Raw genomic sequence first — 19,016 nt, 5'->3', positions numbered from 1 at the left:
ATATGTACAACAGGTGTGATTAAAGAGCTGTATGGATGTGTAGGTCTCCTCTCCAGAACAAATGGACTCAATGACAGATGCGTTTCTTCTGAAAGGAGGGGGAGCTAGCTGAGCCACTAGCTTCTTGCACTGCTCCGCTTGCCTTTAGGCTAAGATTCCTTCGCAGTTCATCGTTCTCACATTTTTTACCGGGAGCTGAATTATTTGCAGAGGACTCCTTCTTTCCGGAACTAACATTACAGGAACATGAAAGCGGTGTATACACTTAATAAAGCAGTTTTATGTTATAAATAGCTGTCTCAACAAAACTCTTTGGCGGGGCTTCGAGGGCTGTGACCGAGCTACTATAAGTAACTAGGTGACTCATCCGCTGGTTAAAGCTCCTGTGAGGAGTTTTTCACTGGTTATGAAACAGACTGAAATTAATTCTGATGAATCTATATGACCTACGAAAGCAAAACAGACCATCAGCGACAAGACTGATTATTTCTATATAGTTATTCTAATGCCTGAAACAGCTGGCCGGGGGGTAGGTGTCAGACGAAGCGATTAACTGCATGCTGCCTTTGGTTACATTTTCCAGGGCCAAAACTTAAAGTGAGTGATACATATGAAGAAAGCAGATTTTTTGTTAAAGACCACCACTTACGCATGTGCAGGTCAAAATCAGCAAAGAGATAAGAGGTACGGCTTTGTACACAGGGGGCGCCAAAATCAACACAGACCGAAAGTTCTGCTTTAACTAATAAGACGCCGGTGACTTGAACCATTAAGAAGGAGACAGCTTGTGATGTTTTTGTGTCCAACCCAGAGGTTTTGGAAGACTCTAAGTAAGTCTTACAGGGTTGAAAATAATCCCCATGTACGCTGATTTAATAGTTTGGTGTGTCAAGTAGCTGAAGTCTTATATTTAACAACCAAGTCTGATTCTACTTCCAAAAGGGTAAAGTGCAGCCCTAATAAATATGCATCAATTGAAAGGCAAAGACTGTCTTCCATATCTGAACATGTCATGAACCTGAGCAGCTTTTCCTCCTCTGACGTTCATTCTAAATGCAGCAGATCCTCACTCTGATCCCAGTTGTTGTGATTTACCAAACCCATTGACTCTCATATGCAAATCTCTCATTGATTCTGTTTGGTTCACGACACCACCGCTGAGCATCGGGATGTCTGAATGTGCGTGCCTGTGCTTCTTTTGCATGTGTGTGTGTGTGCAGCCCGACGCTGCGCCGCAATAAGGTCATTGCATTTTCTGTCAGGCTATCTATTAATCTTTGAGTGCGCCGGGCCTCGGGGCTCTGATTTTATGTTCGTCTCCATCCAAGGCATTTTTGTTTTGTTTTTTTGTTATTGGAAATGTCCTAAGTGGCGGCTTTAGTGAGCTATTAGTGGAGTGCTAAACATTACGGGAGCTCAGAGGAGAGGGTAGAAAAGAGAGAGAGTGAGAGAGAGTGGGACCTCTTTGCCCCTGACCCATATTACAGCACATTAAGCATCTCTGCAATCTCTCTCTGCCCTACACACCCAGAGGCCTACAAGCACACAAACTCTCTCTACATGCTCCTTCTATGCTTTCTCCCATCAAGTTCTCTTCATCTCTCGTTACTTATCTCTTTGTCTATTTATCTCATCTCCGAAGCCTTGTTATGCCTCTCGTCTTAATGCACTCACGCTCTCCTCACAAGGATGTTTTGTTAGAGCTCCACTAAAGGCCAGGGAGTGCAGTACTTGGAGCCAGGCCTATTCATCAGTGGCACAGCAGCCCACCACACTGCCTCATTACTGACTGGCTAATGGCACAGATCACTGCAGTTTATTCGCTATAATTAGCTAGCTCCATTTGGCCGGCACAGCCCCAGCGAAGCCGGCTAAACTTGCGCTGCCCCCTGCCATGCCACCCTGCGTTTTGCGCGTTGCTGTTGGGCAGAGAAGTATCATTAAGAGGCTACGCCGGCTCATCAGCTTTACATCCTCCGTTGCCTTGGGTCAGCCATGTCTTATTACGTCATGCCTGATTGCAGAGGAAAAACTCACCCTCGTAAAACTTCTGAAGCTCTGCACTCGTAAAAATTTGAGGAGTATATTGAAAATGCATCGCGGAGAGAAGATGGGGATTGTGAGGGATTCAGTCAATGGCTGGCTGAGTAATGAGAGCCTGAATGAGTGAACGTGTAAGGCTCTCACCCTCTTCTTTACGTCTCTCTCGCAGCATCTCGTCCTTGCATCCCACTCAATTTCCTCTCACAGTATCCGCCGGCGTTCAACTCTCTCCCCCTTGACTTCCAATTTAATCTTCACCCTTCCACCCTTACGGCCCGTCTCCCTCTCACTTAATCTCTCTGTGTTTCACTCACTCCTGCGTTCTTAAAAGCAGCAGCCTCTTCTTTCATCGTCGTATGCAATTTTAATCTTGTTCCACAAACGTAGGAGGAGGGGTGCAGTCGAAATTCTACAACTACAGTGCTGGTGCAAGCTCACGGGTGTACGGCCTACGTCACGGAGATTGAGTTTACTCACTGACTAAATAATTTAGATAGACTTTGCTGTTGTGCACTACTCCACCCGTGCAGTGACTCCTTTTCTGCTCATCCCTCCAGACCTTCTTTCCTGTTTCTACATCCGCTATTCGGAGTTTCTATCTTCAGTTCCCAACTACATCATCTGTCCTTAAGTAGATTTCCTAACAACTTATACTTACTTTTAACAGACACTTCTTTTAAACTTTTTAAACAGGCTTGTAACTTTGGCTTTAATGTATTTAAAGTTAATTATTGTTTGCAATTCTTTTTTGCCTTTCAACTAGACTAGGGGTGGTACCAAATATCGGTATGGCAATATATTGTAGTCCTGAATCGTGCAATACAATTTCCGATAGACTGGCGCCATATATCGATTCTTTAATTAACAAATATATGCCACTCTAAAAAGATTTCCCTGCAATTTTGACTCACCCCGTCACTACTAGTGTTGGGAATTGCGGCTCTTTGAAGGGAGCCGGATCTTATGGCTCCGTTCCTTTCCGGATATGGAAACGTATTTGGGAACGTCACAACACTACGAGGTAGAGAGTTGTCAGACATATTTAAAAATCTGCGCTTTTACAATTTAAAAGGAACCAGCAGAATAATGTAGGAACAATTAATCAACATCATTGATTTGCCAATAATTTATCTCTGTATGACTACAGAGTCATGTCAACAACAAAAAACTTGGCGGAGGGTTACAATGTTGCTCACCGTCGGCACTATGTTGTGGCGACATGATTCCGCTGCACGTGACCTGGTGTAGCGGAGTTGCAGTTGAAAAAAGCTGCCTGTGGTAATTCAGCATAAAGGGGAGAGGATCTCGGGCGGGACGTGAAATTTGGGCACAACTATAAAAAGAGCGGCTCTCACCTATTACTCAGCTCCTGACGTTCGCACCAAAGAGCCGTTCAAAAGAATCGGATCGTTCGTGAACGTCACAACACCAGTCACTACTTCATGACTCCTCGTGGTGGCAATTTTGACATGAATGAATTTCTAGTCTTCCGACCACTCAAAGCACTTTTACACTATATGTCACATTCACCCATTCACACACTCATTCATACATTGATGGCAGAGGCCTGAGTGCCAATCAGGATCTACACATTCACACACCGATGGTGATGCCTTTGGGAACATTCGGGGTTCAGTGTCTTGCCAAAGGACACTTCAGCATGTGACTGTAGCAGTCAGGGATCGAACCACCAACCTTTCGATTGAGAGATGACCGACTCTACCACTGAGCCACAGCCGCCCCAATTGGCTGAAGAAGTTAATCAGATATCGTGATGTATCATTATATGATTGTCTTGCAATACGTCAGTTATCATGGGCACCCTGCGATTTCCACCCCTAATCAAGCCGGGCAAAAGACAATTCCTTGGGTATCCATCAGTGCATATCACACATTGCAGATGTCATGACCTCAATGACTTCGAACAAGACAAGAGAGGGAAACTCGATCTAAGAGTTTAGGAGACCAGAGAAAAAAAAGTGATGTTGATGACGGACAGGGAGAAGTTACAGCAACATGGATGAAAGTGATGTTGGAGCAGATTCAGAGGAGCAAGACTTTCCCAATGCAACTTATTAACACAGGAGAGCAAAGTTAATGTTCATTATTTTCAGAATTTTGTTAGATTTGAAGTTGAAATAGTTTAGGTTTAATATTGTCCCATATATGACGTCATGGTCAGTTAGCTTTGCATTGAAACAGCTGGTAGAAATGTGCCTCACATCTTTTACATACAGTCAGTATCTGTACTTCTACTTCTGTTAAACTTACTAATTCAAGCAGTATGATGCTATGTGGACATGTCAAGAGGTCTGTTTGCTCTTAAACCACACATTTGGAACAAGCATGAAATAGAAGCTAAGCAACATTGAGTGAAGTCTGGCAGTGCCAGAGGTTGTTGTTGTTGTAGGATTTCAAAAACAGCTTGCCTCGTGGGATTTTAGTGTGATAAAAAAAGAAAATGTGCAATAAGCTGCACTTAGGCAGGCAAAAACACCTTGGAAAGCGAGGAAGGTCGGGTGCAGATGCTTAACACGAGGGCGACAAGTATGCAACAGCTCGGTACAATCGTGCTCAGCAGAAAAGTGTGTCTGAAGTCCGTGCATCAAGCCTTGAAGCAGCAACAACAGAAGCACATGCTGGCTCCCACGTTTGTCAGCTAAGAGATGAAGAAGTCACATGACCCTCAGACCTTTATGATCAAACAGTGGAAATACTTCACCCAGTCTAACAAATGTAGATTTCTGTCGTGTCGTGCTGACAAGAGAGAGAGGACTAGAAGTAAACAGCATGAAGTCATCCATCCGTCCTGCCTTGTGTCAAAGACAGAGGTGAGTGTTTACTGTGTGGGAGTATTTTCTGCACAAATTAGGCCCCATGGTACCAGATGTTGTTGAGCTTCATTTGAATGCCAGAGTCTATTAAAGCATTGTTGCTGCCCGGTAACCCTCTGTCACATGGCTACCTCCAGCCAGGAACAAGCCTCTTAATATTCTCCAACATTTACCGAAAGGGCATTGACCTCTGTCTCTGGAACTTAATCCAATAAAGCCTCTTTTGGGATGAGATTGGATCGAGGGTATGAAGCCATAGGAAAATAAAAACCAAGCTGTTTTTAGTGTTTTAGTGCCAGGTGCTGGGGAGTCAGCCTGGAAATAAATAAATACAAAGCCTATATGACACCTGTAAAATACACTTGAGGTCTTATTTGGTCAATTCTTTACCTTAGTTGTTTAAAAGTTATTTATTTTACTAAAATTTTGAACATTTTATATCTCGAGCTTCCTAAATCTAGAGATTTTTTCGAAACAATTGTGTCCCCATACTGATGTAGATACCTAGACCTTAGTAGCCTTCTGGCCTGGGTACATGGGCCGATAGCAGTGCGATAAAAAATATAGAAATTACTGTAATTTTTAAAATTTTTATATTACCAACTCTGTATGAATGTGATAAGATTGCTATCATTGTTGTACGGCCTGGCTGAGTACACCAACAGATTTAAGCTGAGCATGTAGAAACTAGCTAAGCTAGCATTAGCAGCAGTCTAGCTAGCAACTCCTCCTGACGTCCTGTGTACAGCCTCAGAGAAAACTTATATTTCACATAAAACAACTATATAATATTCGGGGTTTTTTTGATAAATAAAAAAAAGAGAGACAAAAACAGCCTTAAAATGTGTGAAGGGAAAAATCTTTGCTAGCTCTAGCTAATGTTGATTTTTATGCTAGCACGGCTCTGTTGTTGTTTGTCATGTTTTTGCAGCTGTAAACAATAGTTGCCAGTGACAGCCATAAAATATATTATTGCTGTGTAGGCTACTGTTTCAGAGAAGAGAGTTATTTTTGAGGAGCTAATACATTATGGTATTAGGGAACTCTCTAAAATGTGTAAATGTTTTGTCCTTTCTTTTTTTCATGTGATAGAAAATGCTGTGGTATGGGGTAAGGGTGGGCAATTTGACCTACATCGCAGCATTTTTCTCAGCTTTTTGTGATAACGGTATCATATTGCAGTATTACGAACTGAAAAGGGGTACTGTACTCAACATTCTAGGAAGCTCATTGTTAAAGACGTTGGGTGCGAACAAAACCGAGGTGGTTATAAATGACACCGTAACTACATAACCTAACTTATAAGCTTTTAAAATAGTGGCATAGGTAGAAAGTTATTTAACACGGACATACAAGAACTCCTCTCTTTCTGTGTGTGAGTGTTTCTCTGACGAGCATGTGTGGAGATGCTGCTCGTGACAGATATGGCAGTGGCAGAGCGCAAGGGGAGGATTTAAAATAATCATTCAATCTAGGATGAAGATCTTGGACGGATAAGATTAGAAACATGATAGCGTGAAGTGTCCAAATATGCTGGGGCGGCCCAGCCAGGTATAGTCTATATGTGGGAAGCGCTGCTGTGGGTGTTACGCAAGTCATTGGTGTCGGGGGAAGTAAATCTCCCTAGTGTGTGCCCTAAAACCAAAATGTGTGTGTTCATCCCGGTAATGACGGTATTGCAAATTCCATGTTGTGGCAGAACACCGGTGACAGTATTGAAAGTGGTATGCCACCCACCCCTAGTATAGGGTTGTTTGTTAGAAATATTACCATGGGCTCTGTGGACAGTTTTCATATTCTAGATTTCTATCATGATGTTAAATAACAATCGATAATGAAGGTAATGGGTGGTTGTGCCATTGAAATATAGGCTTCAAATGTTAACAGAAGAAATCAATTCAGACCTCCATTGGACGTTTAATGTATCTGAAACCATGACGAGTACACTCATGCATGTACATGTCTGTGTTTTATTATTAGACCTCCATTAACATTGAGTGTGGAGAGCATGTAGAGACCACTCTCGAGATCACACCAGCAAATGAATAGTGATAATGACTGTTGGCGTTGTTCTGTAACCGCTGTGAGCTGCTGTGTTCGACTGTGTGCTTTTATTTCCCCTGTTTGCCAGAGGGGCTGTTGCACAGAAACAACCCTGAGGACTCCTGCAAAGATTATTATGATCTACTTTGTTAACGCTGTCAGGTATTTTCAAAATAAACTCCTCTTACTAACTTAACCACCACCGTTCGTCTTCTATATAGTTCAATTTTCCCGTCTTTTCTCGCCTCGCTGCCCTTCGTGGTCAGTCTTCTAGCTTCTGCTGCAATCGCCTCTTTGATTCTGTGATTAGCATTCTGCTGTATCACCACGCTGTCTATCACTTAACATACAGCGGAGCAGCGCCTCGCAGTGAAACCCTGTGGTTGTTGTCGGCCTTGTTCAAAGATAAAACGAGACACAGCGATGCAACTCGCAGACTTATATGCATATATTCTAAGCATGTACGCACCGCCTGTAATGCACTTGCATACATATAAATGGGCTCCCATACAGCGCAGATGAGAGCTGTGACAGCTGCAGTTGGCTGAAAGCTATAGAGTTTAGAATATCATTAGTTTTAAAAGGGCAGCCCAGGCAAGGTGAACTCATTTCTCAAAAGTGGAGGAAGCTGGAGAAAGTTTCCCCCCCAACCCTTGTCTCTATCTACAGATTACCCCAACATCAACCTTGGATAAAGCTTTATTGTTAATATCCTCTGTTGCAGACTTAATCTACAAAACACTCCCCAAAACCAGCCCCTGCATCTGTCCTCTGGAGGTTACAGAAGTTTCACCACCTTATCTGCACAGTGAATGCATACTGCTGCAGTTTCAGGACCGGGGGACATGAACTGATTAGGCAGAACATAAGAGAGGAGGCTCCTGAATGATTAGTATTCCGCCTGGTGTCCTGCTGGTGGCGGAGCGCGTAGTCGATTGGCTTCCATTAACCTGCCATTCTGCTCTTCATTACTTCATTAGAGCGCGCTGAGGCTGGAGGAAGTCCCGCCACAGTCCGGGGGACCGGGACTGACTCCTGACTCGCTGCACACTGCATCCCACATGTGTGTGTGTGTGTGTGTGAATGTCAATCCTTCTGTGCACTCTTTTATTCCTTTTTAAGTGTGTGCTGATTTCCCTGAATTAAACGACAGTAATGCATGCTGGTTAGCCGTCTGTTTGATTTGTTCATCAAACCTCTACTTCCCCACCAGCAGGGATCAATATTTATGAGTCATATCCAATGCATCTACACAACTTTGTATCTGACAAGCCTCATATAAGCATCCTTCTACGTGTACATGCATGGGTTTAGTCAGGAAACACTGGCACACACACACAAACATACCTTTTATGAGGAAGTGCGGCGGAATACGTTGGCAATGAATGTTTTAACATTCGTTCTTTGCTGCTCTCGTTATATTTCACTTTTGGGACTGTTGAAGAATTTATTACAAGAATGTTTTAGCAGTGACTACTTTATCAAACATTTATCCCTATAAAGAGAGCCTGTGAATGCAGCACTGATGACTTAATTGTGACTATAATTATATATGATTATTTCGATGTTACACTTCTAATGATTGGCAGTTTCCGCGTAGCTCGCAGGGACACGTTTTGTACTTTTAGTTTTTCATCAGAACTTTTATTTTCTCAGGAAAGAGGTTCAGTCAAGAATTTTTCTCTTCTATCTTCAAACGACAAAGCATGAGAAGAAAATAAGAATTATTTGAAAGTGAAATGTCTTTGTTGAAGTTTGCCTGCTAAAGTTGGAATCCTTTCTGTCGTCTGCGGATGTTTCCAAAGGTGAGAACATCATCCAGGTTAGGGCTGCAAGATGTTGGGAAAAACTGACATTGAGTCACAGTTGCGTTACTTCTACGATATGTCATCAGCAGTGTTCAAATGTATATTTAATCAGTGTGAGCAGCCCGGTGACCGTAACTACTTCCTGTCGACACACACAACCACATGCGGTGTGCGCGCTGCAGGTGTAGCCGCTAAAAGTAAACATTGCACGGCGTGTGCGCTCCATTAGGGTCCGTTTATGTAGCCACAGCATTAACGAGCACCGGGACAAGGTGGCACTAAAAAGCCACATCGTGTAACTGAACGTCTGCAGCGTTGCATGCTTGTTTACCTGCAGGTGACACATGAGCTGTGTCCCAATCCAGGGGCTACAGCCTTCAATCGAGGCGATCTCTGGAGGACGCGCCATTCAACATGTGTAAAGCAAGCTATTCGACTGAGTTGAAACCAAAAACATTAACATTTAAAAGTGTATTCCTCGATACGTTGGTCCGTGAAGGATGCACCCGATGGATCCTTCGCGTCCAAGGAAAAGGAGGACACATTTGTTGGCCGCATCTGAAGGAGCCATCTAATTGCACAGCCTTCTACGAGTTGCTGTGACGCAATCGGCTTTCAAAGGCTGCAGCCACGGGATTGGGCCACAGTCACAGACTCAGGTCTCTCTGTCCTCTGGGGAAGAGCTGCTCTTGTAGATCAGTTGTGTAAAGCAAGAAACTGGCAGGTTTTCGTTTTGCACCAAGCAACAATAAAGTAGCAGTTTGACGTGTTTTAATTTGTCTCACTATCGCACGTCCTGCGATATGAATATGGCACATGAGCACATCACAATTGCAATAGTTAAACGATAAATTGTGCAGTCCCAATCCAGATGTCAGTCAAGTCCTTCATTTGTAAGTCTTTTCTTTGATAGATTTGTCTGTCAGTTTGACTATCTTTTCTGTTTTAATATTCTCTCTCATAAAAAATTGAAGGCATTCCCGTCATTTGATGGAGTGTGTTGAAAGTTGGAGGTCATTCTGATTAAAATAAGAAGAATGGCTTTTATCTTTCCCAAGTTGAAGGTATTTTCACCAATTATCTTGGCTGTAGCTTTTTGGTTTCCATTGAAGTTTAGCAGCTGCCACTCATGTAATCCCAGTAAGTAGGTCTAATGTGAGTGTTTTGTGTTTTCTGCGTGCTCATTCATTTTTAAGGTGAACACTTATATAAATGAGGCGAGGCACAGGGTGGACTCACCTTGCTCCCTGGTGCATTGCCTGCTCATTACGGTCTCAGATAGATGGTTAAGGGGAGATGTGCTGCCTGTTGACTCATGGAGTGACTCACACAGAGTTTGCTCAGACATATAACAGAAATAAACAGCAGTGAGAGGCGAAGTATGAAGCGCATACAGAAGGAAATTAATTTGCTATTTATTTCCATTGGGACAATTTAAGCTTAATTGTTATATGCTTATACCTGTGGTACTTTGCCCTGCATAGGTGCATGTGTGCTTGACTCCTGACATTTTTTATATGCTCCTGAAATCTTCATTTATAACTCCAACAAAAGCAGTTTTATCCATACAGTAAGATCAAAAGTTGGGACGTTGAACTGTCCGTCTATTTCTGGCTCAACAATAGCAGGAAAAGTGAGGCTTGAAGTGAGACGAAGTTGAGCACTTCTACTCTTTGGTGTTTGCTCTTTGATCTGGCGGAGCTTTGATAGACCCCCGGAGGCCGTACTTAGACGCTCCGTGTCGAGCTGGACTGCGGTGTTCACAGCAGGGCTCCCGCGCCTCACGTGGCCTCGCTGGACAATGAAATGGCACTCGCTGAAAGCTTCCCCGACTTCCATCAGCTGGGTTTATTCTTTTTATGTGCCTTTCTTTTTATTTGGATGGGGGTGACCTTTTCCGGTGCACTTTCCCCAGAGTGGAAGAGAGTCGGAAAACACACAACACAATATAAAGCCTCACACAACCAAAGAGGAAGAGGGGAGTTTAGAAGGCGACGCTGTTTGAACAAATGGTAATTTTTGTCTGTTTCATTTGTTCAGCAAAAAGAGGTGGTTTCTCAGATCAAAGCAGATTTTTATTGCAGTTGTCTGGAATCAGTGAAATTGCAGAGGGAATGGAGGGAGACAGACGAGATGATATCATCACAAATGAGGAAAACAATTCGTCGACATAGATTATGTTTGCCGGAGACTTTTGTGAGACGCAGAACGAGATGAACAAGAGGGGGAAAAAATCACTTCAGCCTCATTTTAATTCTGATTTTAGAGTTTGTTTTTCTACTCTCTCCTCCTCCTGTCTTTCCTCTTCTCCTTGACCACATCAATCTCCCCACAGCTCACACACACACACCCTCCAACCCCCACCGCCCACTCAGACTCATTGTTAAGGGGACATATTGGAAAACCATTAGCTCTCATTATGCTTTATAGCCGCCCGTTCTCCCCATTCTGCCTTTTAATCACAATCCATCCCCTTGTGCGTGTGTGTATGCGCACATGCGCGCTCCTCTGTGTGTATGTGCGTACACTACAGCCACCCCTGCTCAGCAGACAGTAATGAACCACTTTCACTGTAATGCATTCGGGACAGCACAAAGTCCCCCTCCTCTTGCTTTTTATGGGGGAGTCAATGGCACAGGCGCCACTTTTTATGGCAGCCCATCTGAGCTGCAGCAATGTTGTGCATTGGTGAACGCGAAATAGGCTTGGATGCCGTGCTGCACAAATAAAAAGAGATTGGAGTGAATGGAGTATGGATTCCCTCTTTATATGAACTACTCGTAGAGGTAGAAACCCTTATAAGAACCCTTGTGAATCTCCATTCGCTGCTTGTAACTCCAAATAACCAGGCTCTCATAAAGTGTAGAATATCCTGTTACTGCTCCGTATTGAATCGTGCCCCGCTTCTATCATCCATGACTGTGTGTGCGTGCGCGTGTTTTTCGCTGGCAGCACAGAGAGGTGGCAATTTTGACCATATGCTCTGTAGCGGGCACAAAAACGCGCACACACACACACACACACGCTCGTAATGAGTGGATTTAAATTCCGGTTGCTCTCTCCAGGCCAAGGCAACTGTCATCATTGTGCAGCAAAACTCCCATAATCCATCTGTGGCATGACAGCATCCTAACAGCTCCACTTTGCAGCAAGAAAAGCTATTCTTTATGTCTCTCCGTTCCTCCATCTCTTCCTCTTTTATCCCCGCAAACTTCACATTTCCCTTCCGGACTGGTTTTTATTCTCCTCTCTCGTCCCCTTTCTGCTTTTCCAATTACACTTCTTCTACTTAATCTTCTTTTTTTCCTCTGGAAACTTCTATCCGGGTTTGATTACAGTCGATGGAGAGGCTCAGTGGGGAGAAAAACGAGCGTTAGCTTGAAATCACTGTTGACCATGATGATGATGCTAATGGGGATATTCATAACTCTAATTATGCGAGCGATGATGATAGAGTTCAGGCAGACAATGATGCTATTAATGATGATTAAAATGGAGATGAGGACGATGACAGCGACAGTGGTGATGATAATGGTGCCTGGCTGGCTGTCTGACCTGTCGCCCGTGTTTTCACCTTGGCCCCAGATGGAGAGAGACAGACGGAGGGGACGGACGCCAGCCGCAAGAGGGACGCTCGCTCCTCGGCCGGCCACCACAAGAGCGAGGACACAAGCGACAGCAGGGAGGACGAGGCCTCGGTGAGTCTTTGATTTCTTCTTCTCTGAATTTTAATGCGGTGTCACCAACCTAAACAGACACACACGCGCCCTCCCCGCCCACGTCTGTCTGAGTAAGCAGCGTTGAGCTTTACTGCTCATGTGTGTGTGTGTGCGTGCGGAGGAGCTCATCAGGGCTGCAACAATCACAATCCACGTCCTCGTTATCGTCAGAAAAAGCTCTATTTTCCCTGCATTATTCCAAAATGGAAATCAATAAGGCACGATGCAACACAAACTAGATGCAGGTTATTTTAAAATTCTGTCATCAGATTTGATTATTTAGCAACTCCCCTCATTAAAACCCATCTTCTGTGCAGCCTCGTGACCCCACCCACTGCTCTGAATCTTAATCACGCTCCGACTCGAAAATCCATCTGAATACGTAACAATCTAACCTCCTCCTCCGGCAGCTATTGCTGTGGTGCTTCTCATGCAGAGGGATGTAAAATTAGACAGAACGAATCCAACAGCCGAACATGAGACGGCGTTTGGACCACCGCCAGAGATCATTAGCACTTTGCAGCATGCCGCAGTTAAACCACTCGGACAATCTGACACTTTAAGTCTTATTTCCCCTGACAGTGGCTGGATTTAAGGGTTAAGTACAGCAATTTGGGACACGCGTAATTTCCAAGCACTGCAGGACCTGCAGAGCACATTAGCTCCGACTGTGTGTTGAAGCCACAATCTCCTGTTGCAGAAAGACAGCCTGATCTGTATGTCTGCTAACATCTAAGATTTAATTGGAATTAAGCGTCCTCTATAGTAAGGAAACAGAGCTTTCGCTTCCAAAATTAGACTGAAAACCATCTAATCAAAGACGATATCTCCTGTTGAGTCGAATAAATTACATTGAGCTGTTAAAAACACCATAATCCTGAGCTGTAATCCTTTATCTCTCTCCCGTCACATAAATTGTATCTCGCTGTTTTCTGTCTGATTAAGTCAAGTAAAAAAGACTTTTTTAATCCTCTCCAGATTCACCGCTCAGCTTTTTGGCCTTCAGGCAGACAATTTATTATTACGCCCTCCCGGTCGACCAGGTTTCGACGCCAGCAATTGCCACTCACGCTGACAGGCTGTCTGCCTTAAAATGGCATCCTGCCTGAGGCGCAGGTATCTGTAGATCTACCTGAGGTGCCAACGAATGGGGCTGTAAGAGGCAGCACAGTAATTAAAGGATCACCGTAAATGTGGCTGTGTTGAATGTTTGATATAAAACATGTGGAGAAAGGCATGTGGACGGATTAATGACATGTATCAGATTTAGTTATTGGTGTTTTGATAATAAAAGGCTTTTACCTCTCGGCCTGCTGGAGAGGATCACTACACCGGGCTGTACGGAGAGTCCCTGAGAAGCTGCTGTATGTGAATGAATGAAATTATTTAGAAAGGGCAGTTTATATGCTGGAAATGATCTTTTTTATTATTATTATCGTCTGTTTTTGCACTTTTATGAAGATATACCAGAAACCATATTGGTCTGAATATAAGACATTTTTTCCCCCTTCACACATCTGAAAAAATGGGGTCGTCTTATATTCGGGATCTAGACTTTTAAATGCCAATATACGTTCACAACACTGCTTATCTGTAGAGCGAGTGTTCCCCTCATGGCTGAGGCCAGCTGTCACTCACAGTGCCAGGGGGATGCAAGATGGAGACACACAGGGATCGTCCAGAACAAATGGCTTAAAAGTAGTCCAAGTTAACCAACACCTGAGGCGGAGTTATGATGTCAATTTTAAAGTTGTAATCTCGAGGATCTCAGTTTTGTTCTCTTTCGCGGCACCTATGTTAATAAACGGTGAACACTTCCCAGATATCCAGACAGTGTTGCATGTGTGACGTCCACGCTTGGCTCCGGTTGTAACTCTTGATTTTCCTGGCTGACGGTCGCTTTCCTTCTTAGACTGTTTGCCTTCATCTGAGCGTCGAGTTTGTTTCTTTTTCTTTAGATTTTCACTTATTGTTGAAGTTGTATCTGTAGTCATCGATCTTTTCTTTGTTTGTTCAGCCATAGTAGATTACTGTTTACGCAATGCTTGCAGAGACCGGAAAAGCAGCCGCTTAGCTCCACCTACCCTCTCTGGCAGAGCAACCACTGCTGGGTGATGGAAAATGTGTCTGGGCGCTGCTTGCGATTTTTTTCCATGAAAGTCGCCACAGACACCCAGTCTGTAATACTGCAAAGGCTTTCATCAGTGGGCCATAGGCTCAATCACCATTGTGTTACCTCATTCTGTGATAGATAGTGACTTTGAGATTATATCTTTAAGATAATTGTTGTCACAGAGTGTAATGTCCGAAAGTGGCAAGCCTCCAAAGATAAGGGGCCGGCCGTAACGCCGCGTAGCCCTATGGCTAGCAGTGGAGCTCTGTGTCCCGTCCTCCTGCGCTCTCAGCTGGAGTCCCTCAGGACTGGCCTGGAAAAATGCTGCATACCGCTGTGTCTCAAAACTGCTAACAGTCTCACCTCACAGATTGTAACCAAGAAAATCCTACCGTGGTCCTTAAAGCGACCACTTCCAAGAGATTGAGAGGACAGTGTGTGAGTATGCTACTGACAAACATAACAAAGGTTTGCCTGTTACCAGAGCTGTCGTCCAGCTGTGTCGAGACTGCTCTATACATACACCTTACTTTGATGGTTAAAGATTTACTGACATTTTGGGCATTTTATTTCATTTGAATGTGACAATGTAATCCTAAAGATATTGAAAACATGATTTTATTTAAAAGGTCAAATAAAATTATTTTCTTTATAAAAACAAATTAGTTTGGGGGGGTTGTAATCAGGGTCGACCTGATTCACAATATCTGATTTGTATTTATTATTTCACTGCATATGTTCACAGGGGTATCACTAATTTCCGGCCCCTTTGTGCAGTAATAACTGTATCATGCTAAGATCTGGCAGTGTGCGACAAAACGTGCAGCTTTAATTAATCCTCCGAAACACACAGTATCTCCTCGGCCACACACAGGCGGTGGCTGCAGGAGTTTAAGACCCGCACCCAGTCAAATTTAAAACCCAAATTGTTGCCGTATCGCAGTATGGATGTTGACTAGCCGAGGGTTACATCCCAGAGAGGAAGCCGATGTATCTTATTCCATAAAAATGCAGTCGTCTTCAAAATCGATTTAAGTGAAGGCTTTAGGAAATGTGCTTGAAGAGATAAGCGTCATGAAGGGAAGCGGGCCGCCTCTTTTTTTCTGAATGGCCCTCCTCTAAACCTGCCTGATAGCGTTAAGGCTCCTCTTCTGTAACAGGCAAATGAAAAGCGGCTCTCGGGGTGAGTCAGTCTTGTGAGCTGAAACTCAAACGTTCACTAAGAATTCTGCTGAAGTCACTAAAATGTGTCAGAAACTTAACGGCGTGCTCTTTATGAACTGCTGTGTCGTTTGCGGCCTGAACGACAGGCGATGGATTTGATTTGCGTCAGATAATGATCACTTAGATGATCCGTGTTCATACTTGCACGGTAAACACGCTCTAAATCATGACAATTACCATACAGGAGATAGACTTTTGTGTGCTGCGGGAGGTGCTTTGTTGGATTTACGATCAGTCAAGTAAAAGACTGAGCAACATTTACGGTTATAACGCTGCTTTATTTGTAACAGGCTCCATCCTCCGCACAGCATCACTCTTCATCTATATTTTAAACGCCCATTTACCAGCTCGTCTTTCCAGCAAGGCTTGACCTCTAGTGTGTGTGTGTGTGTGTGTGTGTACATACTATGTTTCACCTCCCTGCACATTCAGCACCAACATCTCGAGGAAACCTAAAGCAACATAATTGACACCTTCAGTCGATGTGGCGCTGCTCCAGTGAGAACGCTGTTTCACTTAGAAAATGTCAGTACCAAAGGTCAGAGCTGCAAGTCTGTGTTTCTAGGCCTGATAGCCAAAGATAAGTTTAACACCAGGCGCCTGTGTGTGTGTGTGTGTGTGTGTGTGTGTGTGTGTGTGTGTGTGTGTGTGTGTTAGGGTGTGACTCAGAACATAGGAGTGTGGGGAATGGCTCCCTCTTGCACAAACAATTAAAGGAGTATTACAATTGTCCTTATCCAAAATTTTAAGGTTTACATGCACACTATTCCCGCACTCATATTCCACTATAATAACGAATAGTTAGTGTTACAGTCAGCATTGCAGACATGGGTGTCAATGACAGTAGCTCAGTCTGTAGGGACTTGGTTTGGGAACCAGTGGGTTGCTGGTTCAAGTCCTGGTTAAGACCAAGCATGGAATTGGGACTGGTAGCTTTCAGGGGTGCTGTCAATGTGCCCTTAAGCAAGGCACGGATATCCCCACTGTTCGGGGCATTCGTCAGTGTGCAGCCCCCTCACTGTGGCAGCTCTTTATTATTGCATCTTTGTCTTCTTCTACTAATTCTTCTTCTACTTCTACCTCTACTTCTTCTACTTCTTTTTCTTGTACTTCTACTTCTTCTTCTTCTTCTACTACTTCCTCTACTACTTCTACTTCTTCTTGTACTTCTTCTTTTACTTCTTTCTACTTCTACTCTTACTAAAAATGGACAAACTGTTTGAACTCCTCCCCTCCGGCAGGCGTTACAGAGCACTGTACGCCAAACCAACCAGACACGGGACCAGTTTCTTTCCCCAGGCTGTCACTCTGATGAACAGCTAACTCAATGTCAGGGACAATAAATGTGTAATAACCTAATCAGCTGTACATGTGAGTTACACAAACATCCACTGTGGAAATATGTTATTTACTGTCATTGCTTAATTCACCCTCTTATCATGTACATATAATCACTACATCGAAGGTCAATCCACATTCTCTGTACATACTGTAAATACTTCAACCAGCTGCCTCTTGTTCATAACAACCTGATTCACAACCATATTTATCTCTGCACCTTTGCACATTATTGTCTCCTGTCTATGTGTGTATATAGTAGTTATAGATTTAGTTTTTAGTGTCTGTGTGACCTCGTCTAACCTGTCTGTGTTTTTAAGCTTAGTATGTCTGTTAGTACCTGTGTCTGTACATTGAGGACACAGACAACCCGGAGTCAGATTCCTTGTATGTGCCCACATAACGCTGATGCTGATTCTGATTCTGAAATGGTATATCCAGAATTGGGCCTTAAAAATGCATTTTCTGCTGATGACGTGTGGAATATGACATAAACTCAGTGACTTCAGGGAAGCAGGATGATTTTCCAGTTCTGGTAAACTTGATACGGTTGATTCAATGTCATCTTGGAGTCTGGCAGAGGCCATTGTGTGTCCAAAAGTGCGGCTGCAGGGTACGGGTTGTCTTCAAATTCACCCCCTTGTGTTATGAGAAAAAATTACTAAGAGCGGAGATTTGATGATCTGTAATGAAACCCCTTCACTATAAACTTTATATTATCCTGTAGCTAGTGATGTGCTATGATTTTTTTAATGTGCACAATGCAAACTGTTCTGATTTGAAAACTCCCTTAGTCAGAGAGAGAGAGAGAGGGAGAGAGAGAGAGAGAGAGAGAGGGCAGGAGGATTTAGTGTGTTTAATGTGCTGTAATATCGGTCAGCGGGACAGAGAGCCCTTCTTCCTTGTTTTCCTCTTCTGTTAAGCTCCTCTGGTGTTTTGCGCTGCACTAATAGCTCTCTAAAGCTGCCATTTCAGAATTTTCAGACAATGAAACCAAAATGCCGCGGATGAAAACAAACAGAAAAGCCCCCAAGGCTGTGTGCACTCAAAATTAATAGACGGCCTAAAAGAAAATGGAATGACCTTATTGCAATTGAGCAGCACAAACACGCAGTCAGGGGCTTAAACCAGGGAGACACAAGGACTAACACACACACACACACATACAGCTAGATAGAGGCTGTTGCGTTGCTTAAATGAACTAAATAGATATTTTACCCTGTGCACTCCTCTTTTCTGAGCCCTCTCTGCATCCTGCTTCTTCTCTCAAAGTGTGAGGGATGAAAAGAGCAAAGTGGCGTCCCTGATGTGAGCCAAGGTACAAGAGAGGGGATGCTGGTCTCTGATGAAAGCCTTTTAAACGCGTCCTGCGCCCTCTTGTTTGTCGTCAGGTGGACGGAGGAAGCGAGAAAACACACAGAGGGAATTAGAGAGGGTAAAGGAGAGGACGCACAAAGGGAAGGGCACGAGTACAAGCAGGAAAACAAGAAAAAATCAGAAGTAAAGAGAGGCGAGAAGAAGAGGAAGAGGATCTTCAGCAGAGGAAGTAATTGCGTTCCTCTCCGGCTCTCTGAAAGGCTGCGACTGAGCAGCAAATGTTTCCCTCTGCACCTTTCTTTCTTCGCCTACGAATCACTGAAATTGCAGCCTAAATAGTTGACAGAGTGTGTCAGGGTTGGCAATTACAGAAATAGGGTGTTTATTCTTTTTACTTTTTTGAAAGAAAAATATCTCTCGGGCCACCTGCTTTTGGAGACGAAAACCTGCCACAGATTTACAGCGCCTAAAAGTGTGAGTGGAGTTGTGTGCGACTCCAGGTGGTTGCCGCTCTGTCTGACGCTGAGGTTACATAGAGCGAGGTGTGTTTTGTCCTTGGGCCATTTGGTTCATACAT

At 43.8% G+C, this 19,016-nt stretch overlaps 1 protein-coding gene across 1 annotated transcript in view; it reads left to right on the top strand.

Annotated features, from left to right (window-relative positions):
• The window catches only part of b4galnt4a (beta-1,4-N-acetyl-galactosaminyl transferase 4a), a 183,086-nt gene that overhangs the window by 45,577 nt on the left and 118,493 nt on the right, over positions 1-19,016 (top strand). The window contains exon 2 of the mRNA XM_069686815.1: positions 12,314-12,426. Coding sequence (XP_069542916.1) covers positions 12,314-12,426 — 113 coding nt within the window. The remainder of the gene's footprint in view (positions 1-12,313; positions 12,427-19,016) is intronic.

This window comes from Semicossyphus pulcher, unplaced genomic scaffold, assembly GCF_022749685.1.
Source record: "Semicossyphus pulcher isolate SPU_LCO1_2020_fin unplaced genomic scaffold, fSemPul1.0.p SCAF_8, whole genome shotgun sequence".
NCBI classification, from domain to species: Eukaryota; Metazoa; Chordata; class Actinopteri; order Labriformes; family Labridae; genus Semicossyphus; species Semicossyphus pulcher.
Note: the sequence above shows the minus strand (reverse complement) of the source record. Positions and strands in the feature narration are given on the sequence as shown.